General features: G+C 44.8%; 1 protein-coding gene across 1 annotated transcript in view; it reads left to right on the top strand.

Annotated features, from left to right (window-relative positions):
- The window catches only part of Ntrk3 (neurotrophic receptor tyrosine kinase 3), a 362281-nt gene that overhangs the window by 209122 nt on the left and 125371 nt on the right, over window positions 1-27788 (top strand). The window contains 1 exon segment of the mRNA XM_038313662.1: window positions 2839-3027. Coding sequence (XP_038169590.1) covers window positions 2839-3027 — 189 coding nt within the window.

Below are 27788 nucleotides of genomic sequence, written 5' to 3'. Positions count from 1 at the left end.
CTTCTCTTAATCTGTTGTTTCATCTTGGTATGGAAATTCATTCTTTTTTGCTTAGTTTTTAACTCCTTCCTTTCAGTTTGATTTTTGGAAGATTTTCTTGACTTCTCGAACGCTTCACCTTAAAATGTTGATGACTGATGTTCTCAGAGACCCTTTCTTACCTTTGAATTGTTCACCTTTTATGTTCTGCCCTTTTAATATTTTCATGTCATATTTATCTCTCTGAGACTATTGGGTTTTATATTGGTTTTCCGAGTCTTTGTCATACATTGCTCCCTATTTCCTGCAGGCGCTGAGTGCTTGTTGCTTTCTTTGGTGCAGATTCTCCTCGGAGATGTCTGGTGGTCTTGCACACAGCACTGTCTCTTTATATTTAGGAACTGAGCTCTGGGAAGCTGAAAGGATCCCACACTGTGTGCAGGAGGTTGTCATGCACACTGTCAGCTTCCCTGTGAACTGATTCCAGGGTGGCTTCTCAGCAAGAAGAGCAAAAATGTCAACATCTGGAAGCCTACTTTCTGGCTTTCTCTTTGGAAGCATCTTTTCACATCCGGTAGTCCTGGGGTAAACGGCTCTTGGGAAATGGTGGGCAGGTTGTGCACAAATGTGATGGTCCTAGAAACGGGAAGAAAGGGCTCAGCTTTGTGCTTCATCCAAACCTTCTCCTGTGTCTTTTGGTTTTTTTTTTTTTTTTTTGAGACAGGATTTCCCTGTAGTTTCTAGAGCCTGTCCTGGAACTAGCTCTTGTAGACCAGGCTGGCCTTGAACTCAGAGATTCGCCTGCCTCTGCCTCCCGAGTGCTGGGATTAAAGGCATGCGCCACCACCACCTGGCTCTCCTGTGTCTTTTGAGTCAACTTCTGTAGGAATAAGTTGCTCTTCTTGTAGGGTAGGGACAAGGCGGTGGACCCAGGTGTCTTGTTGAGGCATGGGTCACCCTGCCATCTTCCTGTGCACCGTATCTGTCATACCATGAGTTCCTCCTGACACCCTATGCTTGGTATGCATGGTCCCAACAGGTCACGTGCCACTGGGGCTCTTTGGTTTTGCTCGGAGTCACTAATCTCCTTTGGCGTGTTTTTCAACTTCCTAGATGTTGAAAGGTCTTGTTTATTCTCTTCTCTTTCTCTTAGTGCACTAATATTTCTTCAATTCTTTTGTATTTTGGTGAGGGTTTGGGTGGTGGCTAATACCAGGGTTTAGTCTTTCTCATTTCACCGCAAGTACCTACGGAAGTTTTCCCAATGAGTTTCCGAGGAAAGCGTTTTCAGGACCGCGCTCCTTTTCGCAAGACAGGTGATTACTCTGGGCATTTGGGCCACCACTTATTGCCACTTTTGCACACAGTCTCTAGACACCGTCAGCCATTTGTCACGGGCTGGAATAAGCCTGCCCGTGCTGACAGAGTGGAATCCAGGGTCCGCCGTTTGCATTTACCAGTCTTCCATTTAGTTCTGCCTCATTGGTGCTTCACCTCACTGTTTGATGGGAAATATTCTCTCCATAAACTCCAGTAAGTTGTAATGGATTTCTGCAGTGGAAATATTGTTCAAGCTGCAAAACCAAATCACAGCAGGCACTTTGTCTGGGGACCCTGTGTCTAGCAAAGCAGCCATTTAAAACACCAGTCGTAGGAAGCCACAGACAGTCACAGCTAATAATTCCCTTTACAGGAGTTTTATTTGTATGCATGGGAGAAATATACCACTAAACACAATCATTGTTCTGCAAAGACGGCAGCATTAATTATCGCTGTCATTTGTGCCTTTGAGTCACCTTACTCACTGGGTTTTGTCTGAGGATTAGAAAATGGGGAGAATGGAATTGGCGAAGATGTCATTGCTATGCTTTGTAGACGTTGGGACAATGTGGATATTTCAAGAGTAGGACAGCTAGTCCTGCTACCACCAGGGATCTAGTCTAATTACTGTCTCTTGTAGAACATGGCTCAGGGCGACACTGTGAGTGATGAAGGCTACGGCAGAGTCCAGCGGAAGCCATGTCACACCCCTCTGGAAATTTGGTGGCAATGCTAAAGGTCATGGGACCTCCATTTTCACAATCATAGGTTCTGGGCCATGGCTGTATACCAAAACACATGGAGAATATTGATAATGCCCAGGTGTACCCCAGACTATATATATATGCATTTGTGTGCATATCTGTGTGTGTATGTGCATGTGTATGTAGGTGAGAGGTTGACCTCGGGCTCTTCCTCAATTACTTTCTACCTTATTTTCTTTAAACACGGTTGCTCTACAGACAGCCAATAAATGCTAAGCATCTTCTTTGTTCTGCCTACCCGGTCCTGGGACCACAAGTGTGTGCCACCATACCCGGTGTTTTAGGTGGCAATTGGGGACATAACTCAGATCCTCATGCTTGAGAGGCAAGGACTTTGCCAGCTGAGGCTCTCCCCGCCTCTTCAACAGCAGCGATTTTAGTGCCCCAAATAGAGGCGGGGAGAAGGGAAACAACCGCTTCTAGGTTCTGCTTTTAAGTCTTGTTACTGCTGCATAAACAAAGAAACACGAGATTTATTATTTTCAGCTAATTTGGGCTTGGGGAGAAATCAAAAATGATTTATGTAGTAGTTATTTCTATTCTTTTTTTTTTTTATTGTTTTGAAACTATTCCTATGGTTGAGAGTCAGCTATTTTCAAGGAAGAGAATTTGGCTGGAGTTGTCTAAGGTCAGAGGTCAAGGGATTTGGGCAGTACCGATAGAATGGACTGGATCCTTCTGAAGGAGATGGGGAAGCAGTGAACGTTGTGTGGGCAGGGCTGGTTTTGAGTGGATGCAACCTCACCAGGTCCTTTGTCTCTCATGGTTTGTGCAGGTCCCGTGGCTGTCATCAGTGGTGAGGAGGACTCAGCCAGCCCACTGCACCACATCAACCATGGCATCACCACGCCTTCCTCGCTAGACGCCGGGCCGGACACAGTGGTCATTGGCATGACCCGCATCCCAGTCATTGAGAACCCCCAGTACTTCCGTCAGGGACACAATTGCCACAAGCCAGATACATGTAAGTAGTAGGAGTGGATGCTGTCCCTTATTTTGTAGGGGGTGGTATGGAAGCAAACCAGGTTGCTGGGGTTCTGGAACCTTCTAGGGTAACCTCCCACTTTCTAGGAGACCCTCCCTCTTTGTCTCTAAGCATAGAGAACAGCCTGGACAAGGAGATGCCAGTGGACAGAGTCCCCGAGGAAGGGAGGGCCACATGTCTAAGTCTCATTCCCTCTTTTACTCACCTAGCTCAGATAGCCCTGAGTAGGAAGAGGTGCTCCTGTAAGGTGGGGCTCACACAAGAGGTTAGTCTCCTCTGCAGACCCTGCCTAGCTGCTAGAACACAGGACTTGGCTCTGTCTGCACAACCGCTTCTGAGGTCATCAGAAGCTCCACCTAGGAGGGGAAGGGAATGAAAGGCAGTGAGTATATTTGAATAGGAATGTCTCTCTGGCTTCCCAGCCCAGCTCCAAAGTGTACACTCCCTGGAAACATTCCAGCTCTAGCACCTCCCTGCTTCCTTCCAGATAGGGCACCTATTTCCTCCCCCATCTCTCACCTCCTGTTGATTGCAGACACTCTCTTTGTATTTCTCCTGAGCCCTGCTAGGTTCCCTCTCGGCTCCTGAAATCTGGGGTGGCTTGTCCCTCCAGCCAACGGTGTTCCCTTTCCCGCACCCCCAGGCTCAATGGGTCCAAAGATATAAATGCACAGCGTCACCTTCACACTGCTGATGCCTTCTAGGGAATGATCTGCTTCTCAGAAGAGTGCGGAGATGCCCATAGGGAGCAGGGACAAAGCAAGGAGTCAGAGTAACCTGTTAGGGAAAGGCCTCACCATCCAGACAGAATCCCAAAGGCTGTGAGAGCTCCATTCTAGTCCATAGGATTCCCAGCAGTGGGTTCTTTTCATGGCTCAATCAATCTGGGAGAGGCCTAGGAAAAGGTGTGTTTTGATCTTGCTCATCCCCTGGTCTGAGCACTCTATACTTGGGTCACACTCTTCAAAGTTCCTAACTCTTGCCACTCCTGCTGGGGCTTCCAGCAGCAGAGTAGGTCTTGGGTCATCCGGTCAGCCTTTGCTTCCATTTCTCTGTCTCTGGGATTTTTTTTTCAGTAAGCGTTACCACAGCGGTAAGGGTTGGGTTAGTACCAGCTCAGGCCATCATTTGCCTCTGTATGTAGAATGCGCACCAGTGGTTTTCAGAGGCTTCCTATGAGTGTCATCCAAGGAATACCTGGGTTCTACATCAAGGTTGGCCATAGGGGAAAGATAAGGTTTCAGATCTACAGCGTGAAACCTGTATAAAGAACAGCCCAACTGCTAAGTGTTTGTGGTCAGACTAAGTGTTTGTGTCACCTGGCCGGGGTAGCCAGTAAAGACACTCTTCTGCAGTGTTCTTTGGCCATTGCTGTTTTGAACATATATGTTTTTCTTGTTGTTTGAGGTATAGTTCTTTCCCATAAAGTCCCCATGGATGGTAAGTTAGAAAACCCCAAAGCCTTGCTCCTAGAGAAAATATAGTGGTAGGTTTCTGTGAGCCTCTGCTTGCAATCAATATTTTAGCAACTAACCGGTACATAACCTTTCATGTGGTATGTGTGATTCTGTTAAAACACCTTAGTTAACATGTATGACTGACTCATTCACACATGACTCAACTAACAACTGATCAACACCCATCTTGTACACATCCTTCTCTATAAGACTTATGATCACTTTCTTGTGTTTGGGATCATGGGATGGTATTTCAGAGCTATGACTGGAAGTCATTTTAGATCAAAATTATCTACAAAAAGCACCAAATTAAAAAAAATAAGGTGGTCAGGAATAGACCACTCGAAAGAGTATACTTGTTTATGATATGGAAATTGGAACAATAATTTTAAAATATGTTGCATTAATAACTCTAAGCAATTTCATATGCCAATTAAAAGTGGACATACACATCTATGTATAGACACACAAATATTGCCTTCTTCAGCCTCTACTGGAAATGTTTGTGTAGAGGCACTGGTTTCCAAAGTGCAAACAAGCTTTAATGACCAGGCAAACTCTCAAGTACAACATCTAAACAGACGCACACCACTGCATGCTCTTAGCGGATGCTCTGGACTCTTGGAACAGAGTCTCTGATCCCAGGGTCATATGTGTCCTTTGGAACTTTGGGTGCCATGCCATCTGCACACTACAAGCCAAAGGTGAATATGTCATGTGGAAGAAAGGCAGGTTTCTTTTGAGACATCAGGATCTTAGTCCCATGGGAACTCACGAGCCATGGAGAACGTTCTGGGACTAGATGCATGGATTCGGATGTCAGGAAAAATCTCGCAGCCAAGGAACCCCCGCACCAGGGAATCTGGAGCACGCAGAGCCTTCCTTCTGGAGGTCATTCTGGTGTGGGAGCCAACACAGCCATCTAGGGGGTCATGCTGCCTCTTTGTAAGCAAGCAGAGGTTAGTGGGGATTCTGGGTTTATTGGCAAAGTCTTGAAGTTGGAGGGGTCAGACAAAGCCTTATCACAGGCAAGTCACAGGTTGACTCCAGTGGTCTAAGCCCTTTGCCAGTAGGAAAAACATCTTTCTCCTGCAGCAGTTCATTTTGACCTATCAATAGACAGTGGGCAGCTAGTTAGTTTCGGGAAAACACGTGTGTAGGAGCATTGTAACTGTATTTGGCCAATTCTCCTGGGGCTCACACAAGCAGGGACAGGATGGCTGAGAGATAGTAGGATCTCTCATTCCCAAGGTTTCAAGGGAACTAACTCTATGACACAACCCTACGTACAGTGAGATGTTACCGTAACAGTTAAAGCCACATGTGCTTTGACACATCCATAGACAGGAACATCTGTAGTGCTGTAGGTAAGATTGGGGTCACACCTTTTGAAGGTGGGAGGCAGGGAATTAAGAGAGCAAATTATTCACATGGAGGATCCCCGGGCTTCCTCCACCAATTCCCTCCCTTGTCCCATTTTAGCACATGTCACTTGGGAAGAGGCTGTAGGGACTTAAGCGCTTCCTAAAGTTGCAGGTATTACTCCCCAGCCTCCCCAGCAATGGGTTAAGTGTGGAGTGCTTTTCCCCCTGTATTCTTGTGTTTACCGTGAGACTTGGGACCTTTTCTGACCGGAATGATTAGGATGCTGGTTGGCTCCTTGCTTCTTACTTCCTATCTGTCTCTAATCTGGTCCACAGCATTTTTCATCACATGTCAGCCTGCAAGGATATTTAAAGATCACCTGGTACCCACCTCTTATCAGATGCTTGCATCCCCTTGCTTCTGTTCCCGCAAATGCTCTGCATTTGACATTGTCTTCATTCTGAATTGATTCGGCCTTTCAGGGATTTTGAAAGACCTGAATAAAGATGCACCTACTCAGTCCTGTGTACCCAGCCTGAGCCTAATAAGCTCTCTGTTATTTGTGTAAACATTCCCTGATTCTCAAAAGCACTAGAAAATGGATATAGCCCTCCTTGTCACACAGCTGAGGGTCTTGGGCTATATCTTACAGACTGTGAAAGAATCGATTCTGTCCAAATGGATCACCAGGGAGATGGTGACTTGTGCATAGCAACACTGGGCTCTGGGTAACCTTTGTGACCCTTGTGGGCTGTAGTAAACTCATTCCTTGGAAGATCTGGACTTGCTGTCATCTTCAGAGTCAGCCTTCTGATCTGTCCCAGAGGCTGGAGAGAAGACATTCTGGTTGTCTCTGAAGGCTTAGGCTCTCTGTTCATCCCTTTTCTTAGAACCTGATCTCTGTTGAGGAAATAGGCTCTTTGGGGAGAAAATCTGCTTTCATCTTCTTCATCCCTTTGGTCATCAGGTGTCTGTGTCTACCCTTGTTCCCGAGTAGTGTTCCCACTTTCCCAGGGTCAGCACCTCACATCCAGCAAACAGGAATGTATTTTCATGCCCGGAGTCTCCTTCCACTTCCTCCTCCAAGACTGTGTTTGTCTGTTTCTTCTTCTTACCATGACCTCTTGTTGGGCCGTGACGGAGCTGCGTGTCCACTTCTTAAGCTGCATCCTCAGGATATTCCCCCCTTTCCTTCTTTGATCTTTTTCCATGGCTTGACCAGGCTCCAGTGCCACTCTTCTTAGCATCTGTATACCACACTGGGAAGATTTTAGCTTCTCCGTCACACACACATGTAGGAAGGGTTTGTGCCAGGCATTCTTCTAGACTCATGAAAATTGGAGGGAGAAGACATTTATTGCTGTTACCCTCTCAGACTGACTGCCAACCATAGCAAATTCCTAAGACCCCCTGCTTCCCAGAGCCCCTCCCTGCTCTGTGCCTTGTACATTCTGCCTTGCTGTTGCTTTCGAGCCGTTATCCTTTCTTTCCAGACTGGCAATCATTGTCTCCTAACTGCTACCATCGTGTCATTCCTGTTTGGAAATAACGTACCCCCCTCTCTGTGCAACATTTCCCCATGTCATTTTCTTCCTTAATATACAATGCTATAATGGCACTTCAATTCCAGCCTCTTGTGAATTCCTCCAAGACTCACGCTGTCCTAAATTGACTCTTCCTTGCTTGCTTCTTTCTAACCCATGGCTTTCAGGCAACACCATGTACCAGTCTTGAAAGACTTTAAATCAGTTTCCAAATTACCCTCTTACCTCTCAAAAAATGTACTGTTTCCCAACCATGGATTTACATTCTTCCCAGTGGGAGCACTCCTAATTGTCCCACCCCGTGTCTGTGCTCATACATACACATGTGTTTATGTGCATGCATGTATGTAGGGGAAAACATTAGGAATCACTCCTCAGACTCCACTCATGTTTATTGATGCAGGGTTTCTTTGTGACCTGACATGGGCCAAGTACAGCTAAGTTGACTGTCCATTAGGTCTTGGGTACCGACTTAGCTCCATCTCCTCAGCGCTGCATTTAATTCTTTAGTTTCTAGCAAACACACAACATAACACTAAGGTCAAAGAAGACACTAGATAACATTTGTCAGATGATGATATAGTTTGGATCCTGAATGTTCCCCAAGGCTCATGTGTTGGAGACTTGGTGCTCAGGGAGGTACTCTTGGGAGGTGGGAGAAACATTAAGAATCAGAGTCTAGTGGAACATCTAGGATATTGGGGATATGCCCTCAAAAAGTATTGCGTAGCAGTCTTCCCTTACTTTCTTTTTCTCCCTGGGCTGCTGTCACCCAAAGCCTTCCAAGAACCCTAAAATTCAATAGGTTCAACTTGTCCCAAACTAGGTTCTCTTCTTTACAGAAGTTGATGATCTTAGGTGTTTCTTGTAGTCATGGGAAATTGATTAACATGGAAAGCTCATGATCTAAGCACTTTAGCAAGGTTGCTGATCTGTAACCTCAGCATTTTTGGATCAAGCACTGAGCTGGTGTTTGTTGAGTGTTATCTGAAGTGATCAGTAACTAGCTTTCCAAGGAAAGCCTGGTATCCCATTTTACAGATAAAGCAAGTGACACTATAGGCTTTGATGGTTTGCTCTAGATCACACACAGTCTGAGATAATGCAACCAACAACTACAATAGACAATAACCATGGAGCTCATCATTTAGCTTTCTCCTTGAAATTGATAGCTAGGATTCTAGGTACCCTCCAGTACCCATTCCTCTTGAACTTAGGGAGATAGCTTATTGAGGAATAAGGTCAGTTTCTGTGTGGGTGTTCAAGGTTGACCAAGGTCCGTGTTGTCACAAGGCTGTGCCTGCATCTGTCTGACACTTATAACCTCAAGATCCCAAGGTATCATGGTTGCCTTCAGGTAAGGTAGTAGCTACTCCTGGCTTTAAACTATTTTGTTCTTCATAGAATAGGTTTAGGTTTACATAAAACTTGAGCTGAAAGTAGAGTGCCTACAGCACCCCATTTGCTCCCCATCCTCACTGCAGTGTGCTTTATTATTAAAGTTGACACAAATGTGGTTCATTTGTGGTCAGCAATAGCACTGTGGTAATATTGAGGGATTATTGTTAGCTAAAGTCCACAGTTTTCAGGAGGGTTGTCTCTCGGTGTTTGGCAGTTCTGTGTTCTGCTCTAAAATCCTCTATCGTTCACACTCCTATCCTGAGCAGCCACTGATTTTTTTATTGTTCCCTTTGTTTGTGGCATTGCCTTTTCTGCTTGCCCTATAGTTGGAGTCACAGTGAAGCTAGTCTTCCAGCTCGGCTTCATTCACTTAGCAGTGAGCCCTGAAAGTTCTACCATGCCCTTCAATGGCATGATAGCTTACTTCTTTCATTGTCGAGGAACTTTGCATCTTCTGGTTGTGTTAGATTTTGTCACTCACTCATCGACTGAAGGGACACTGTATTGTTTTGTTAGAGCTCGGTAGCAAAGCACCCCAGGCAAGTTCACTTCATACAGCGTGAGTGTATTGCCACAGTCTGAAATCAAGATGCAGGTAGGGCGTTGCTTTTTCTGAAACCTGTGGTGATCCTTTGGGGCCTCTCAGTATCCGGTGGGACAGCCAGCTCCTTGACTGTTTCTCAGATTGCAGGTGAATCAAGCCATTTATCTTCATGTGACCTCTAACAAGGACAGCAGGCATATTAAATTAGGAGCCCACTCTACCCCAGTGTGATCATTTTAAATAATTATATCTGCATCCCTATTTCCAAATGAGTTCACACTCTAAGGTACCAGGAATTAAGGCTTCAGGATAATTTTTTTTGAGGTGAGAAATAGACAGCTTCATTGTTTGTGGCTTCCTATTTGGGACATATAATAAAGCCATATAAACATTCAGGTACAGGTTTATGTGTGGGCATAGGTTTTGAACTTATGTGTATAAATAACTAGGAGTAATTTCTGGATCATATGCTAAGGACATATAGCCTCCTAAAATGTTGTCGAACTGTTTTACAAAGTAGAGGCAGCTAGGTATGTAGTTTCAGTTTCCCATTAGATTGGCCTCTGCTGACCATCTCCTGTCCCAGATCCTCTGTGGGCATGCACACCTCTCCTTTGCCTGCTTTCCGAAGTGTGCTCTACTCTGAATTATCCCAGCAGTAGATGCTAACATAGTTCTTGTGGATGTTTACACAGACTAACGCATGACGCTTCCATCTGGTCATTGGTCAGTGGCCGGTTGGGTGGGCTCATGTCAGAACCGGCCCCTTCCTTTCCCAGTGTGCTCATGCTTTCAGTGAATGTCAACAGAGTTTTGTGGGTCCTTCCTCGTGGGCCACTAGCCCTTCTCTTTCAGGTGCCCACTTTCTTTCCTCCTTTGCTTCTGCCGTCTTGTCAATGTCTTCATTTTCTCTGTGTGTCACTTTCAAACTGGCCCCCCATCCCAACTCCAGTTTTCCTTGTGAGTCTCCCTGTGCTGAAGGACAGGCACGCAGTTAACCGTGAGCCCCTCCTGGTTGACCGTTCTTATGTTCCTTCCCTGTATCCATCACAGACAACCTGCAAGCTCTCGACCTGAGGTCTTCATAGCCCCACCCTTTCATGAGATTGACAAAGTCCTTTTTCCTTTCGTTTCCCTCCTCAGTCTCCAGACTGGTCTCATGTTAAGTGCAGAAGTTGGTGCTACAATCCAAACCCTACCCTTCTTCCTTTCTCTTCTTCTAATATATATTTACCTGTTTGAGGGGCTAAGCCCTCCCCATTATCCCCAGGTCAACTTCAATACACACTCTCACCTATGGACTTTCCACACAAGCCAATAGGGCCAAAGAGGCTCAGCCTGCAGCCTTTATGGGGGTGAGTAAGTGGCTTGTCTTCTCCTTTGCTTCTGGGATGATTAGTCACAGAGCTTGCCTTTTCTGGAAGAGGAACTGCCGGGGCTGGTTTCCCAGCTGCAGAGAGCAGCTCAGAGCCTGTGTGTGCAATGCAGTATTAATAGTGCATCTGCATGATATAGATTTCTGTCAACCTCTGTACTAACAAACATCGCTTAGCCCAGGGTAATGATGGGTGTTTATTCCCCAGCCACTTAGCTCAGCATCATGGCCTTGCACATGAAATATGGAAAATGGGCTTCTTTTTTTTTTTCTGGGAGGAGCAGGCCCCTCTTAAAGCCAGCCTCAGAGGCCGCAGCAGCAGCTGCTGCTCCCTAGGCAGAACATACCTTTCTAACCTTTTCTCTAAAGCAGAATCTCATGTTGGCCTTATTAATGGCAAGGAGAGGATCTAGTTACAGGGCTGATCTGGGAGCTCCCTGAAGTACGCAGTGAGAAAGGAAGGTTACCATCCAGGAGGTGCTGCCTGTGGTTGATGGGGGAGGCGACATTGGCAAGAGGTGACATGGCAGAGGGAGAGACAGATGTGGAGGTGTGGGGTTCTGATGTTCTCCTCCTCTCTTATGCTGGTTGATCTTGACAGCCACCCTTAGGGGAACCATGGGTTGGATCTCGATGAAGGCAACAGTGACATTTAGCTGTTAGATTCTGTCATTGGTTGGACATTTCTAAGCTCAGATTTCCAGGCAGTGGTTCATGGAACATTTAAAATGAACATAAGCTATAGGACTGTTCACCTCTGATTTTCCTTTTATCATATTTTCATGTACAATGAAGACACTTAGCAGATCTCTGTGAATCCTATGATGCTAGGTTTGGTAAATCCAGTTTCTTTCCTTTTTTTTGTGTGTGGAAGATCTAGAAAGTGCTAGGAAGGGTCATCTTGGGAGTCAGGGGCGTTAAATCCTGTGTCCACAAACTCACATTCAAATACATTCACACATTTGTCCTGAGGCTCTCAAACCCTAGGAAAAAACTGTAGCTGGACACAAGCTCCTTCATCTCCCAGGGATGGTATAGCTCAACCGTGCTATTTTATTATAACCCCCAGCCCCAAGATATGAAATTAAATAACTTCACTTTCCCCAAATGATTTGAAAACCCTAAATATACCTGAGCATGCCCTTCAAAATTTTAACCATCTGGCACAAAGAGACTGACTCACGCTCATCTCCTTGGGTCAAGGCAACCTGCCTTCCTCTTGATAACCATGACCTCGTCTGTCCTGTACTTCACGGTCATAATCACATACTTAAAGTTAGAAACGGCATTCAGTCACGCTAATTAAGTAATTATATACAATTATCCTCACTGTAAATACACAGTAAATGGATAAAAAATATACTTGGGGGATGAGGGTGTACTTCAGAATTGCAGATGAAAAATGGTAAGGTCTTTAGCCATCCTGGAGGGATGCCATCTCATGGTGCAACGTGAGCCTTCAGGGAGCTGTCCCCAGCAGGGGCAAGTGAGTTGGCTGTGAAGTGGGTATTCTGTTTCCTTTCTAGATGCCTAGCTGCAGAAGGACTACCCGTCTTCCTAGTGTCTTGTCTAGGTCTTCCTAGGCCTTGTCTTCAGGGAGAGGGAAGTTAACTTCCCTCCTCCTTCCTCCCTCCAGCTCAGAGTTTCTCAGTGATAAGTTTACTTTTCTTCTGAACTAATGTCAGATACAGAGTCTTGTATTGGGATGTTTATTATTATTATTATTATTATTATTATTATTATATAATTAATTACTCTTGTATGCAAATACGCATGTAGACGTCAGAGGTGGTTATTGACCTTTTTCCTCTCTCGTGCTTCACCTTGTCTTCAGGGTCAGGGGCTCTCACTGACCCCAGCATCAGCTAGGCTGGATGGTTACAGGTGACTAGAGATCCAGCTGTGTCCCCAGCTTTACTCCAGGGTCCCAGATGGGAATGGCCATGCCTGGCACTTCATGGGGGGCTGATGCTCCCAACTTGGATCCTTGTGCTTATGCAGCTGGCGTTTTACTGACGGAGCCATCTCTTCAGCCCCTGATTTGGAACACTACAGGGTGAGACAAGCAGACAGCAAAACGGCAGCATTCCAAAGATGGGCCTTATCACTGAGCTGAAGATGCTTGTTCGGACTTCCAGCCAACATGGGCTTTTTGAGGCCTCTCCCAAGCCTTGAACTTGGGATACGCAGACAGGTATTGAGGCTGCTGAGCCCTCACCCAGTTGTAGTCAGGGCCAGAGACTGCTTTATTTTTTGCAATTCAGAATCCAGAAATTGCTCAGGAAGACCTCACACGCAGGGAGTTCTTTATGAATCTTGCATAGACAAGAAATGTGATGATCTCTGCCTTGTCCCCAAGAAACATCTTTTGCCTTTCCCAGTTGGTACCATAGATACGCAGGGAAGGAGTTACCTCCATTGTCTCTAAAAAGGCAGAAACACTCATTTCAGGAGCAGAATTTGAAAACCAAGAAAAAGTGTCTATGGGACTGGGGAAGAGATCCCTCTAGATAAGAATGCTTGCTTGCTGTGTAAGCATAAGGACCTGAGTTCAAATCCCTAGCCAGACTTGACCTTGTATGCCTGTGGCCCCAACCTTATGGGTGGAGACAGGAGGATCCTGGGTACATGCTGAGATTTCATTTCAATGAGAGACAGTGTCTTAAATGAATAGGGCATAGAGCAGTGGAGTAAGAGACATGTGTATCCTCTGGCCTCTGCCTGTGTGCACACACGTGTATGCATACTCCCTCCCAAACACAAGAGGAAAAAAAGATGAAATATTTTTAAAAGCAATGAAAATAATTTAAAAGCAAAGTTAATCTATTCTTTAAAAGAGCAGGAAGCATCTCTTTTTGCTTTCCTGGCTTCTGGAGTTGTTACAGGATAAATACTTGCACCTAAATGTTTGGAACTAGGAGTCTCAAACAAGAGAGATGTTGATGTTTGTGTTTATGGGTCTGGGATACAATGATCAGTATGATTGTTTCTGGCTCCATCTATTTACCTGCAAATTTTATGATTTCATCCTGGATGAGTTAGGAAGTCTGAACTCCTAGTTATGATGAGCAGTAATGATGTTCATGGTGTTCAGCTTTATTATAGCTGTCATCAAAATGCCCGTCTCACATGGCCAGATTATGTAGAGGAGGAAACATGTGCTCAAGTGTGTTCATCAGTTTTTATTTTTAAAGAAATATTTTTACTTTTAAAAAGCTGGAAAAGCAAAAGAAGTTGCACTCAACCTCGAGGGGAGCAGGACCTCTATCTTTAATTGTGGTCATTATCAGGATTCTCTTTTCATAAGACCTATGGAAAATTATTATCATTTCCACTATTTCTACTACCTGTGAGAGAACACACATCATCTAAATTGGAGGATGGGAAATGGGCCAGGCAGGCCAGGATGCTCTCGTTCACCTCACCCTCTAGTCCTGGTGGCCAGTTCCATATGAGATAAACTGCTCAGAACTTGAAAATCCTCTGTCAACTTCATATTGTTACCACATATGTGATTATCCTTGCTTACAACCAACACTGCAGGTTTTGCTAGCAAAGTCTTCTTTGATGCTCCCCCAAATGTTATGGCTTCAGAGTTTATAGTTATTTTCAAAAAGCTAAGAATCCTTGTTTGCCCTCCCTTCCATCCACTTTCAGCAAATCTAAGAAACAGTGTTCTGCTACCCAGATCCATAGCCACGGAGAGAAGACTCAGGAGTCAGGTCTAAAAGACATCAGTCTTTGTGGCTAAAAGACGTCAGTCTTCGGGGCATGATTGATATAGGTGAGCGTATAGCTCTGGCCAGTTGGTCTGCAGGTTAATTGGAACCGGAAAGCTGTGGGCTCCACTGGAGAGCACAGAGAGTTTCAGGAAGGATTCTTCTGTTCTCGTAAGTCTTCATTTTATTCTCCCCTTTGGTGTTACTTCCTGGAAGCTCACCTCTCCCATACGCATGTGTGATGCTGCCTCTGTGCACTGAACTGAGGTCTCCTGGGCCTGTGCCAACACAGGAGCTTCCAGATCAGGGTTTAATGCCCATGACTCTATGTTCAGATGTATGTAGCCCAAGTTTTGTTCATATTGTGCACATGCCTCATGTTCTGAATGTCAGATTATATTGGTTAAGATCTTTATATCTAAGTAATATACAATTCTTCACCACTGGGCATAGATATAAAGATTCTGATAATTATTTAGATCAATTAAATAATTAAGAAATAGTCCAAGTTGGACTCTAGCTCTGCTTTAATGGGATTCTTTTTCCTGTACCTCTGTTTGTTTTGATGCCAATGCCCCTCGTGGTTTGACACTGAGGTATTTTTTTCTTTCCTGTCTTTGGGATGAATTATGTCACATATTTATTCTAAAGCCAATCATTCCTAAGCAGAGTGGAATTACCACAAGCACTTTAGGCTCCTTCGGAGTCTCTCTGAGTCTGGGAGTAGAAGTCATTTCCCCTTAGGTGTGTGCCCCTGTGAAGGGGAGTGAACACCTCCACAAAATCAAGACTCTGCCAAGAGAAAATGAAAGTAACCATTAGAGAAGACTGTAGGTCTTCTCAATGTGTGCCCTCAATGTGTGCTTGCCCACATGCAAACCACAAGCAGGAACCCTCTGAGGGACAGGTGGCAGAAAGATGGGAACACTGACCCTATGTAAACCTTATTCTGTATAGTTGTCCGTTTAGGGAGCTCAGACTGCTCAGTTGTAGTTGCTGTTGTCACTGTGTGGGACTGGTGGGCTGTGTTCATTTTAGGGCATGCTTATGTACCCAGGCAAGGAAGATGTCTATACTTGAGTTTAATCAGACCAGTTTGTGATTTTTTTTTTCTGGGAGCAATTTTGGGTCCAGTTTCTGAACAGTAGGTGGGAGTGAGGGGACAGGACAGAGTGGGACAGAAAGGAAGCGATGAAGAGGAGAGAAGTAAATTCAGTAGACTGAAATCCAACTGAGGGACTGGCTCCGAAATTGGAAGTTCCTTGCCTCCATTAGTATGGTCTACCACAGACAGTGCCTCCTGTTGGCTGGGGAAATGACAATCTAATGTAATGAAGTAGCCACAGTCTAATCCTTAGAAAATGTTATGAGGTAAGTACTCTGACTGTTCCCATTTCCTGGATGAGGTAACTGAGGCACAGGAAGTGACTTGCTGTAGTCTCACAGGTAGAACACGGCAGAACTGTGGCATGCACCCTCTTTGTCTCCGTCTTGCCTTCTGCATTAAATTAGTCAGTAATGAAACACTGTGACCCCTACCTTGACAGGGAGGGAGGGATTCTCTAGAAACTCAAGAGTGTTGAGGGACTTGTTCAAGGACACTCAGTGGTCAGATCCAAGGCTGGCGCTAGGGGTGTTGAAGCCTACCTCTTCTAACTCAGGCCTAATGGCTGACCTCCAGTTCACCTGTACCTCATCTTTGGGAGACCAAGTATGTTCTTAGAGAAGTACAGACCACTGCTGTTTTGGGTAATGTTGTGCCCACTTGCAAGCAGCAGAAGTGAGTTCCCTGTTACTGTTCCTGGCCTCCTATGGGGCCCAACCACTGCCTTCACTGCCAACAACAGTCCAGGTTTCAGATGCCTGTGAGGGAGGCATCTGAAACCAATTCCAGATTACAGATGGACGGTCAGGAGGCCGGAGAAGTACTCAAGAGTTCCCAGAGACACATTCTCTTCTTTCCTGCCCAAGTATCTCGGATCTGTCTCCGGTGGCTGTGTAGGTTAATTTGTTACCTAGACTGTGACCAAGCCTCTCCCTAGGCACGGCTTCTGTCCCCAGACCTGGAAATGCTGGTGTTACAGTAACTCTTCCTATGGGATTCTGCTGAGTCGGGAGGCCCCAATGAAGAAGTGTTGGGACTGAACTCCTAATGGCTCATTGATTGGTTGAATTATGCTCAGTGTAATTCTGAAAATAGATTTTAAATATGTGCTTGGGGATTTGTGGGGATTTGTTACCAAGGAGGTTTAACTGAGTCGTGACTGATTTGACAAAGACATCAACACGGAGTGAGAGCTTGTTCTTGGACCACAATGTTTATCCCACTGAGTCCCTTCCCCAAAGCCACTACAGGGGTCAGAAGTGGGCATGTGGGGCCCAGTGTAGAATGGTTCCCTCCCCTTGTGTACACCTCTTGACAATGATATTGAGAAGTTTCACATTGCTAACCACCCAAACCGTGTGTGTGTGTGTGTGTGTGTGTGTGTGTTGTTAGTGTATGTATGGTGTGCATGTGAGTGTGGAAGCCAGAAGGCCTCACACATTGGTCTATACCTTGTTTGAGACAAGGTCTTTCTTATTCACTTCTCTGTACACCCAGCTAGCTGCCCGGGAGCTTCCGGCAATTCTGTCTGACTCTGATTACCAAGTAGGGCTGCAGAGGGGCTATAGAAAGTCGTGCTGCTGTGTCCAGTGTTTATGTGGCTCTAGAGATCCGAAAATCCTGGTTGCTAATCCGGGTTGAGCAGCAAGCCTTCTACCCACTGAGCCATCTCCCTGGCCCCTCCCTGTTACCGTTTTTTAAGGTGGAAATGAAAACATTGTACGTACTGGAATTTCCCTTTCATTCCTTCCCAAGTTAAGGACAGCAGAGGTGGCCCTTTTCCGGGTCCCAAGCTCTCACCTGTCTGAAGCTGCCAATCACTGGGAGAAATATAGGGAGGGCTTCTGGGAAGCTTAGCCTGTTACCCTCTGGAATAGTCAAACAGCACCCCACTTAGCAGAGTCCCTTGATCCAGGCTGCCTATTAGGGGAAGCACACCTCAAGAACTCCACTCAGCAGCTGGACTTTGCTCTCCTAGTTTTTTTTTTTTTTTTTTTTTGGCAATGCCAGGGTCATTTGGAGGTGACTGAAAAGTGGCTAGAAGCCCTTTTGTGAGGGGGCAACCATTAGTGTGCCACACCCCGAGACCTCTGTTTCTGCCCTCTGTGTCTAAATGGAGCTTACACGCCTTCCCCTTCGGGTCCAGGGTAGTTCCGAAACAAATGGGGTCTGTCACACATAAGCCTTATGAGGAAAAGTGGAAGTTAGCGTGATTGTGAATTTCTAAGGGGAGCTTACACTTTTTCTGAGAGACTACAGCACCCTCCCCTAGGGTAATTTATACTCAGCCAGCCCTTAGAAAAAGCAGCATTGTTAGGGAAGTGAGGGAGTAAAAGCAAAACCTGGAAGGAAAGAAAAACAAACAGACAAACAAAAATAGAAAACCAAAAAAAAAAAAAAAAGAAATAAAATCTGAAAACCAGCCCTCTGCTTTAATAAAGAAATTACTGACGTTCTGCATTATGAAATGTATTAATTCTTAATGGCTGAGAAAGGAGTTGATTTATAATGCATCCTTCCCAGCTACAGAGCCTGCCCCCAGCTAATAAATAAATGACAGATCTCTTGTATTAAAAGTATCCCTCATTTTACATTGTTGGAATGTAAATGATGAGAGGCAGTGCAGGAGAGACCCAAGGGAGGGGGCGTGCTCTGCTGCACCCAGCTGGAGAAGGCTCTGCCATGCTGCTTGATCTCCACAACTAAGGGGAATGCATTCTCTCCTCTTGTTTGCAGCAGAGTGACCCAGATATACCTCCTTCCTTGTGTGGTCCAGGAGAAAGTTTGCACAATGGGGTGATGAACCATTTAGCAGTTTCACTGTGCAAGTGTGAATTCCCCCATGTTAAACAAAACTGTCTATGGCCTGTTCTCACATAACCCGACCAAGAGGCCATAGAGGTTCCTCATCAGGTTCCTTAAATGTGGCTGGGAAGACTTCTTTAGCAATTTATCCATAGTTGACAGTAATCTGTAACCCCCAACCGTGCTTTTCCTCTCTGGGAGTTCTCGAGAAAACAAATAATCAAACAACACTCAAAGTTTGTGTTTGGTTTTGAAAGGCTATATACTCATTGTAAATATTGGAAGGGCATCAAATAAATAAAAGGAAGAAAATGTGAGTTACACCAGACGTTGCATCCAGGGATGAATGGTGTGCTGTGTTCCGGCCTTGTTTTCTTCACACATACACACATGTAAGCAAATAGCACAAGTCAGACATGAACCATGTTTCGTATGCAAAGATGAAACCCTCTTCTGCATATGTTTTCAAAGTCTAAATCTGTCATTTAACAGCACTTCACAGACTTTTATTTCCAGTCATTGAAAGCAAGGCAGCTGGGCTGGGGAGGTCGTTGCTAAAGCGCTTGCTTGCCTTGTACAAGAGAGTACCTGGTGCTTAATGTTTATAAACCCAGACCAGGGAGGTAGAGACAGGTATATCCCTGGGGCTCCCTGGACAGCCAGTCTACCTTACTTGGTGAGTTCTAGGCCGGTGAGAAATTGTGACTTCCCCAACTCCCCCCGCCTGTAAGAAAAAAAGAGAAGGAGAAAAAGACCTCAAAACCAAACAGTGTTGGACAGTACCTAAGGAGCAACTCTCAAGCTTATCCCCTGGCTTCCACATGTATACACATGTCGGTGTGTGTAAACATTTGTGTACACCCCCACACATGTACATACACACATACACAAACACACAAACGATGTGGCCATTTTCAACGGCTATCTGCAGGTGACGGGGCAGGATCCACATTGGAGTCATTGTGGGGCTGGCGGCAAGCCAATGAAGACACGCCCTTTTGTTCTCTGTGACAATGCCAGCTAAAACATAGAACATGTGCCAGCTAAAACATAGCACATGTGAAAAGTGAGGACAAAGGATGATTTCTGTGCAGAGCATCTAATTATGGAGCAGCTACTACGCTGCCGTGGAGTCAGTGCGGGAGGCGGAGAGATAAACAGAGTTGGCTCTGCCCCAAGTGATGGAGTCCACACTCCAGCTGGGGAGACCATGAATAGTTCCTGAAGCCACACGCGTAATGCAATGTGTGTCACAGAGACCCACAACTGAAGGGCTGAGTGTGCTTACAGAGCAAGAGCTTGTTTAAGTTGGAGGGACAGAGGTGTGGGTGAAGGCTTCGTGGGGGAGGAGGGATCGGAGTTAGAAGACTATGGGAGATTTGAACAGGCTGCAAAGGAGGCACCTGGCAGGCAATGCCATCAGTTGCTGGAGGCAGAGCAGTGGGTGGTGTCAGCACTTTGGAGATGGAGGCTGGGAGGTCAGGGTGACTCCAGAGCATCCTCTGGTATAGATGGAGTCTAGAGATGTATGGAATCATATTATTAAATAATTAGGCGTACTTAGAGAGCTCAGACCTGTGTCTACTGCAGTGCCTGTTAGTGATCTCTTAAAAGTAGGTTATGACCTGAGAAGAAAAAAAAAAAAAGGAGCACTTCTTAAGACAGATACAGAACAGCACCCAGAAGGCTGAGGCAGATGAGTTGTGAGTTCAAGACTATCCTGGGCCCATATCAAGAACCTATCTCAGAAAGGAAAAATTAAAAAAAATACAAAGATCAAACTAAGTAGGTTATTCAGAGGCTTTGAAGCAGAGAAGGAAGACCCCAGCTCCAAGGAGGAATGAGATGAAATCCCCTCTGGATATACCTTTCATCACAGAGACAGTACTTAGAAAATGAGACTTAGCAATCTCTGCTAGCAGGTCCGACTCCTGATTTATTTATATTGCCTTCAGAGCCTTATAAAAATGGAAGTTTGCCTAGATTTTGAAACTAGCATTTCTGTCTGTTCACACAGAAATTTATTCCTTCATTTGTTGTGCACGGCTCTAAACACAGATAGATCAGGGCATTGGGCTTTTGAAAAACAGAAAATAAAAAACCCCTGAGCTGGAAAGGCAAAGGCTCAAGGACCTCGCTGCAGCACAAAGCAGAAAGCAAGGCGGAGTTCCAGAAGCTGCTACTCTTCCAGCTCTTGAGGAGTCTGTACTGCCCTGGTGTTGAGAAGTCACTGTGAAAGATCAGATCCTATCTGGTCTCAGTATTCTAACCAGTCACTTATATCGAAAATATGATCCTCACTTGTATTTTTTTCTTTCAAACCTTGAACCAAAAATTCTTCTAGCAATAGGATTTAGCTAAGAGACGTTTTCATTCCTGCTTTTCCATGCCATGCTCTTCCACTGAAGTTCCTTGTATAACACAGAAGTTTTTCTTAGACCTGGAAAAAAACACACGAGATATCCATCGACGAGGAAACAGAGGAGCAGGCACATAGCTTAATGACATTAACCCACACACATGTTTGGAGGAAGAGACAAATGTAGGCTTGGAGGCTCTTGTCTCTCGACATTTTTCATGTCTCCTGAACCTGCAAGTGGAAATGCAATCTTTTCATCCCCCCACCCACCCCCTGTAAAGAAGCTGATTTTTGTCTGGGCCATTTAGTAGGCAATGTCTGACAAAAGTGAACTGTCTGGCTCAGGTGAAGTAATTGCTGCAAAAATTGGTTTTAGAGTCTTTGGGGAATTCTGCAGTTGAATCTGACCAAGTACAGTTTGTTCCAACACTTCGACAAATGTTAAGGTCCTCAAATAATTCTTTCTGTTTGGAGCTCTTCTTGGTTGTTTTAGTAAGTTTGAAGGGACACTGCTTCTCACAAAGGGGATTCATTTCTACCCCTCCACTTCTAAATGACGTCACAGGATTTATAGTTGATGGACAGCACTCAGGGACACTTCCTGCATTGCATTGTTTTGTGAAAAATTGATTGACAGTGTATAACCAAGAATATGGCTTCTAATCATGGCTTATTAATCAACTCTCCTGGGTGGGTAGTTCATTCCATGCAGGTCCCTGTGCTGGGAAAGGTTTTCATTCCACACCTTGGCTGTCTAATCAGGCCTGACACTGTCAGTGACTATCCACTATGGAATTGTGAAGACTCCGAAACAATGCTTCTAGAAGTCTGGTCTTGTTTGGATCTTGTTAGGAATGCAGGGTCTCAGAATTTGCTTCTGACTTATGAATCTAAACCCCTGGACAGTGGGCTGCACAATGTTTTTTTTTTTTTTTTTTTTTTTTTTTTTGGTTTTTCGAGACAGGGTTTCTCTGTGGCTTTGGAGCCTGTCCTGGAACTAGCTCTTGTAGACCAGGCTGGTTTCGAACTCACAGAGATCTGCCTGCCTCTGCCTCCCGAGTGCTGGGATTAAAGGCGTGCGCCACCACCGCCCGGCTGCACAATGTGTTTTAATGAGCCACCCCACCTTGGGATTTGTGTGTGTCAATGGGTGAGAGGCTCTTTCTAAACTATGTGTGCTATTTTAGGACATTCCCTTGGTCTAAAATAGTTAATGAAGTCAAGGTGTTTGAGTTCAGTTGTTGATAGTATACTTTAAAAATTATTTGTCTTGTAGATGTTTACTGAAGATTTAAGTTCCAGATTATATTACTTGTGCTGGGAACACAAGCATGCAATGGTCATCTTGATGTAGCTGCTTTGATATAAATAGGGATTTTGTTGTTGTTGTTGTTGTTATAGTCATAGAAGCGAGAACCCTAACTCTATTTCTCCCTCTTGTCTTCGTTCAACCTGTGACTTCTGTGTGGTTGCTGGGTCCCTCTATATGGAGAGGTTTCTCAGGCTTGGGATCAGAGTCCTGTAAAGGGGAGAAATGGTATTGAAGTAGTGTAGGGTTGTACATCAGAGCTTTGAACAGCTACTAAGTCATCTCTTTGAGTCTCCTAGGATTAATGAAAGTCCTGTATCTTTGAATCTTTGAGTGTATTAAATGAAGGACCAGTGAGAGATGCTTGGAACATCTGTCTGCCCCGAGGAAGCTGCCCATCACTTCTAGCTATGAGTGCGGTGGGATGGTCCTCTGCCTTACAGATCATCCCAGTGGGTGCTTGACATCTGTGATGACGTCATCAGTAAATCACTCTTTCCTCTCCATGGAGCAGTGCATAGTAGGAAATGCCTCCTTGTGTCACACTGATTTGACTTCATGCCTGCCTGACTGTGTTGCAGCATCTGGGCATGTGAACCTTTAATTATGACTTCTATGGCGTAAGCACCAACTAAGAGTCAGCCCTGAAATTTCACTCCACAGTCAAGGTCAAGGAGGTGATTTTTGTCAGAAAATACCAGATTAGTAAGATCATGATTCCCAAATGTTCTGAAAGTACATGCACACAGCAAATTTTCCTTAATATATTGAATTTAGATACATCTAACCTCTTTCTGTTCAAAATGAAATATGCATATTTTGTAATTCCTTCATAGACTTATGAATAGAGGCACATTTTAATAGTTTCCCTGCTGAACTGTTTCAATTCTTCTCTGTTTTGAGTTTTGTAAAGCAAGCTGGAGGCTGAGCTATCTTTTGGTGAATGCTTCTTAATGAATAGGAATTAAAGGTGACAAGGGAAGAGGCAGCACAGGTGGAGCCGAGGGGTCAGGGTAAGCAAAGATGTGAAGGTGCATTGGGGGGAGACTCTGTAGTTCTGGGTGAGTGGGTAGTGAGGTAAAGTAGGTGGGCATGAGGCAGTAGAATGGGCTGCTTGTTGTGTTTAGAGATTCTCAGCCATTTTCAGTCAAAAATCAAAGAATAGGAATGTGCCCTTCAAATAAGCTGCAGATTAGGAAAGAGCAGAAATCAGAACATTTGGCAAACAATAGGGAGTGTTTTTCCCTTCGCAAGCAATGTGGGGGCCACCATGCGTATGATGGTAAGAACTGTGAGCTAAAAAGCAGGAGACAGATTCAGGTAGCTGCCATTAACCCACCACGTCTGATCAAGGCAAGCTGTCCATAAACACTGCCATGTGTCTTCTCCGTAGAGTGCAATTAGACCCGCTGGCTTCCCAGGATATTTCTAGGATGGAAGTTCTTTGATATTGTGTGTGTGCACGCGTGTGTGTGCATGTGTGTGTAGGGTAGGTGTAAGTTTCATAGCATAGGCAGTAAAATATATATTTTGTTTCTTACAATTTTTAGTTCTGCTATGGGACCTTAGGCGGACAAAAATAATGTGTGTTTTTAGAAATAAAACATTTGCCACATTGTTTATTATATGCTGTATAGGAACAAAACCTGTGAGTAATATGAGAATAGCTTCAGTATATTTTTCATTGTGTGCAAAAAGCAGGCATGGTTTTATTCGTCTCATCATTTTTTTTCTGCCAGGAAAAAAAAAAAGTACTACAACACCTTAGAGAAAGAACTGTCAGCTTAATTGCTCCTCTCTCTCTCTTTTCTCCAGAGTATTTGTATCTCAAATCTTTGCTACTGTTGTTGTTTTAAGATAGCCTCTCTTTATGAAGTCCAGGGTGGCCTTGAACTCACAACCTTCTTGTCTCCTGTGCTGTCATTGTGGGCATGCCCCACCATACCTGGCTTGAAAGCATTACTGAGATGGCGAATGAGTTTTCAAAACATGGAGTAAGAAAGCGTAGAGACAGTAGAAGTTTTCAACTAGGACCCTGGGTTGGGGCTTGGTATTAAGAGGAGAAGAAAAGGTAGATGGAAGAGCTGCTGGGAAAAGCTGGAACACATCCAAAGGTAGATACATTGCAAAAGGAGAGACATAGATGCTGGAGGCAGGAGCACTAGACAGAGACTGGGCAGCAGGTTTAATGAAGAGTTCTGCCCTTAAAGTCTGCACCAGGTAAGTAAAGATGATTTCAAACTGACAGGATTGAGAGGGGCCTGGTCCAGGGAACCAGACCATGGATAAGAAAAAGCAGACAAGAAGGCCACACTATCTTTGGCTCCTATATCTGAAGGAAGAGTTTGGGGGCCAAGTTCTATGCCTGGTCGTTTGGAAGACTTCTTTCTAAACCATGGGCCCATGACATAGAAGTGCCTCATATAACTCTAGAACCATGGACCTCCATGTGGACTTGAGTTTTAAACCCAGTTCTAACACTTGAGCTGTGAGGTCTTAAGGGATTGATTTAGCGTCTCATGTTCAAATCCATCTTGCTGGTACTGGAAGAAAAACGTCATAGGCCAAGGAGGGTGTTCTTTGAGTAATACAGAGCATGCCATTCTTAGAAAAAGTGATATTTGGGCATGTTCCCATTAAGCCTTTGCATTTCGTTTCCCTTAAATCAGAAGGACCTGGCAACACTGGATTGTACTCCTTCACAACATCACTTCAAACCTCCCCCTGACAGAGTTGCTTTCTGCCCTTTGCTGAAGCCCCTTTCTTTCCTCACTGTGTTACACCTGATCTCTCTTATTCACTCACACCACTTGCCTAGCCCAACCTTGCCACTGTTAATTAGCTCTTTTCAATTGAATCCAGGAGGAGGGTGAAGTTTTCAAATCCAGATATCCCTCCATTGGCTGAATGCCAGCTGATGTCAGCACTGTCATGAGCATCATCCAGTGTAGTCTCAAATTTTTAACCAAGTATAGAATTAAAGTACTTGAATATGTTGCTGATGCTGTGGTTTCTCCCAGACCTCTTTAGCTGGTGGTTTTAATAATAAGTGGGCAATGGGCAATTTATTCTCACTCAAAAGAACCTCTTCTGTCTCAAGAGAAGCAGACAGAAAACAAAACTAAAAGTCTGTTCTTCAGCTGAGAGTTGACAACCTTTGGACCCAGGAGGGGGCTAATCTTTGGAGTCTGGGACATCTGAGATGCTACTAATGGAAAAAGAACCTTCCAGCAGGGAAAAGGATGGGGGTAATGCCCATGGAGGTGGATCGTCTCATCCCATTTCCCGGTAGTGGTCAAGATACTATTTCAGTAACTGATATGACTTTATGAATAATGGAGCAAGGATCAAAGGGATCATAGCATCTGTTTAATATGAAGATGTTCTAGGGGCAAGTCCTGGCTACTTGTCACTGTAACTCTACGGCCACCTAGAATTTTGGCTTCCAAGATTGGAATGAACAATGGAAAAAAAAAAGCTGTGCTGGAGTCCTAGAATTTACAATACGAAGCACTGACCATTCACCTGAAGTCATGCTGAATTCTGAAGTCCGCAGGTTGGAGACTGTCATGGGTTGTCATTGTTCGAAACCATGTGTGTCCTTGTGTCCAGCTGTTCTTTGTTCTCTGTGTGTGTCTAAGTCTGTGCTCACTTATGTTTTCCTGTAAGTCTCGATGCTAAGGTTATAGACGCGAAATCAGCTGTCATTCTCGGGGATGAGGCTATTACTTTGGACAAAGCTTCTTCATTCAGCCCCCTTATTCTCACCTGAAACAGTATATATGTGTTGTGCGTTCACAGAGGGCTGCTGTCCCCAGATAGGACAGCCTCTCTGCTGGAGTCGCCACCAGACACCAGCAATCCCCCTTTCATATGACCTATGGGTATGTGTGACGATCTCTCTCATTCCCCTCTCCACGGGCTCCTGGTAGGGCATAGCATTGCAGCAGGTGCTTCAGCAGGAAAGCTGCCTCCATCACTAATCTGAAAAGCACTTTGCCTAGAAAGACACCTGAGACATGTAAGATATTAATAGCTTGTGAAGTTCGTCCCTGTGCAATTTAAATCCCTTCCCTGAGTTTTATTTTACGGAGGGGGCGAGAGAGAAGGAGAGAAAGAGCCTAGGATAATTATGAGAGGTTGTGGAAAAATATTTTTTGGCTGACTGAAATATTCCTGGTTTACCACCCACCCTAGTGCCTACTAGATTTGGTAATGAGGATTTTTATTTTCTTCCTTAAAGTCAGAGGCTATTTTGGCAGCTTTGGAGGCTGTAAATTAGGTGCATTCTGAAGATTACTGGTCCTGTGAAAAGCCCATATAAAAAGGGTCCCCTGTACATAAGTTGGGGAGAAAATGGTCATAGTTTCTGCCTCCTAGTGAGCCCTCTTGCTTATCAGCATGTTATAGGATGGGAATGTTTCTATAGAAACCGGCTGTGCTCTTTTTAACCTTGACTGACTCTATTTAATTGAGGATAGGTCCTTTCATTTATTTCCCCATCTGGTGGATTACTAATAATGTTTCGGGGTGGGGACTCTGAGCTGAAGGGAAATGGGGCGTCATGGAGAGAGAGGTCCTGATGGTGGCTGTGGTCGAGAATGGGGGTCCCAGCCTCAAGTCACCAAGCAGGGGAATGTGTCCTCCTAGCAACATCCTCTGGGACTCTGTTGGGTCATTAGGTTTTTGGATAATGAGACACCAGGCTTCCTAGAATTTGGAGAATACGAAAGAGTTCATCTCGGAGTTGAACCATTGTCTAGAGCTAGGTTTGAGGTAACCTGTTCTACTTTTGGATTCTAAACTTTCTTGCAGATAAAGGGGATTATCACATAGTTGGGCTATGATATAAAATAATAAGATAGACAGACTTTAGATTTTAGGGACACTGTCATTGTCATACCTACTACTAAATGGAGTCACTGGTGACTGTTGGGAGCAACCATCAAGAAATCCTGCCCCTAGAAAGCTTGTGTCTTAGGAGAGGCATCCAAAGTGGTAGTCTCTATGGGATGATCAGAAACGTTTAATAACCTAAGAGCAAACTGGTAAAATGCCTGGCTCTTTGATGGAGAAACATACTAAGTTATATGAAGACTTCTCCAGTAGCACCAGGATGCCTGGAACACCAACAGAAAAATAGCAGCGTGACCACCAAAGAGGCTGAGTCTTAGTGTTCTAGGAACCTCAGACCAATGGAGGGAAAATGGGTCAGGTGGAAACCTCTGCAGCTACCCAAATATAACTTCACATTCCAAACATGCATCTATTTGTGCACAGATTATTTAGGGTCTTTTAGGGTGTGTTTGTCCCAGCTCTAAGAGGATAATAAGTGCTACCTTGCTACAGTTGGGAGGATTGAAGGTTTTGCTTGTGGGAAAGAAAGATGTAACGTGGTGATGAATCTTGTGCTTGACCACCACTGCTGGCTCAGATCTGCAGGCACCGAGTGGTTGTGAGACTATCATTGCATGGGTCAACCCCACCCCTAGTTCTACCACCTTCGCCCTGCTTATGATAGTCACCTTGTTTCGTAAAGTGAATTCTTACCCAGCTCTAATGTCTGTTCTCTCACCTGATCCTCACACTTGTTAAGTTCTTCTAATTCTTTTCTCTTCCCTCAGCCATCTCTAGATCTTTCCCTTTCTTTTGTGCTCTGGAAGGTAATAGTGTAAACACTTGCTCAGTCACAAATGAGCCTTGAATTTGAAAAAAGGCCACATGTTTGGTTTTTCGAGACAGGGTTTCTCTGTAGCT

This window comes from Arvicola amphibius, chromosome 12 (assembly GCF_903992535.2).
Source record: "Arvicola amphibius chromosome 12, mArvAmp1.2, whole genome shotgun sequence".
In the NCBI taxonomy this organism is placed as follows: domain Eukaryota; kingdom Metazoa; phylum Chordata; class Mammalia; order Rodentia; family Cricetidae; genus Arvicola; species Arvicola amphibius.
Note: the sequence above shows the minus strand (reverse complement) of the source record. Positions and strands in the feature narration are given on the sequence as shown.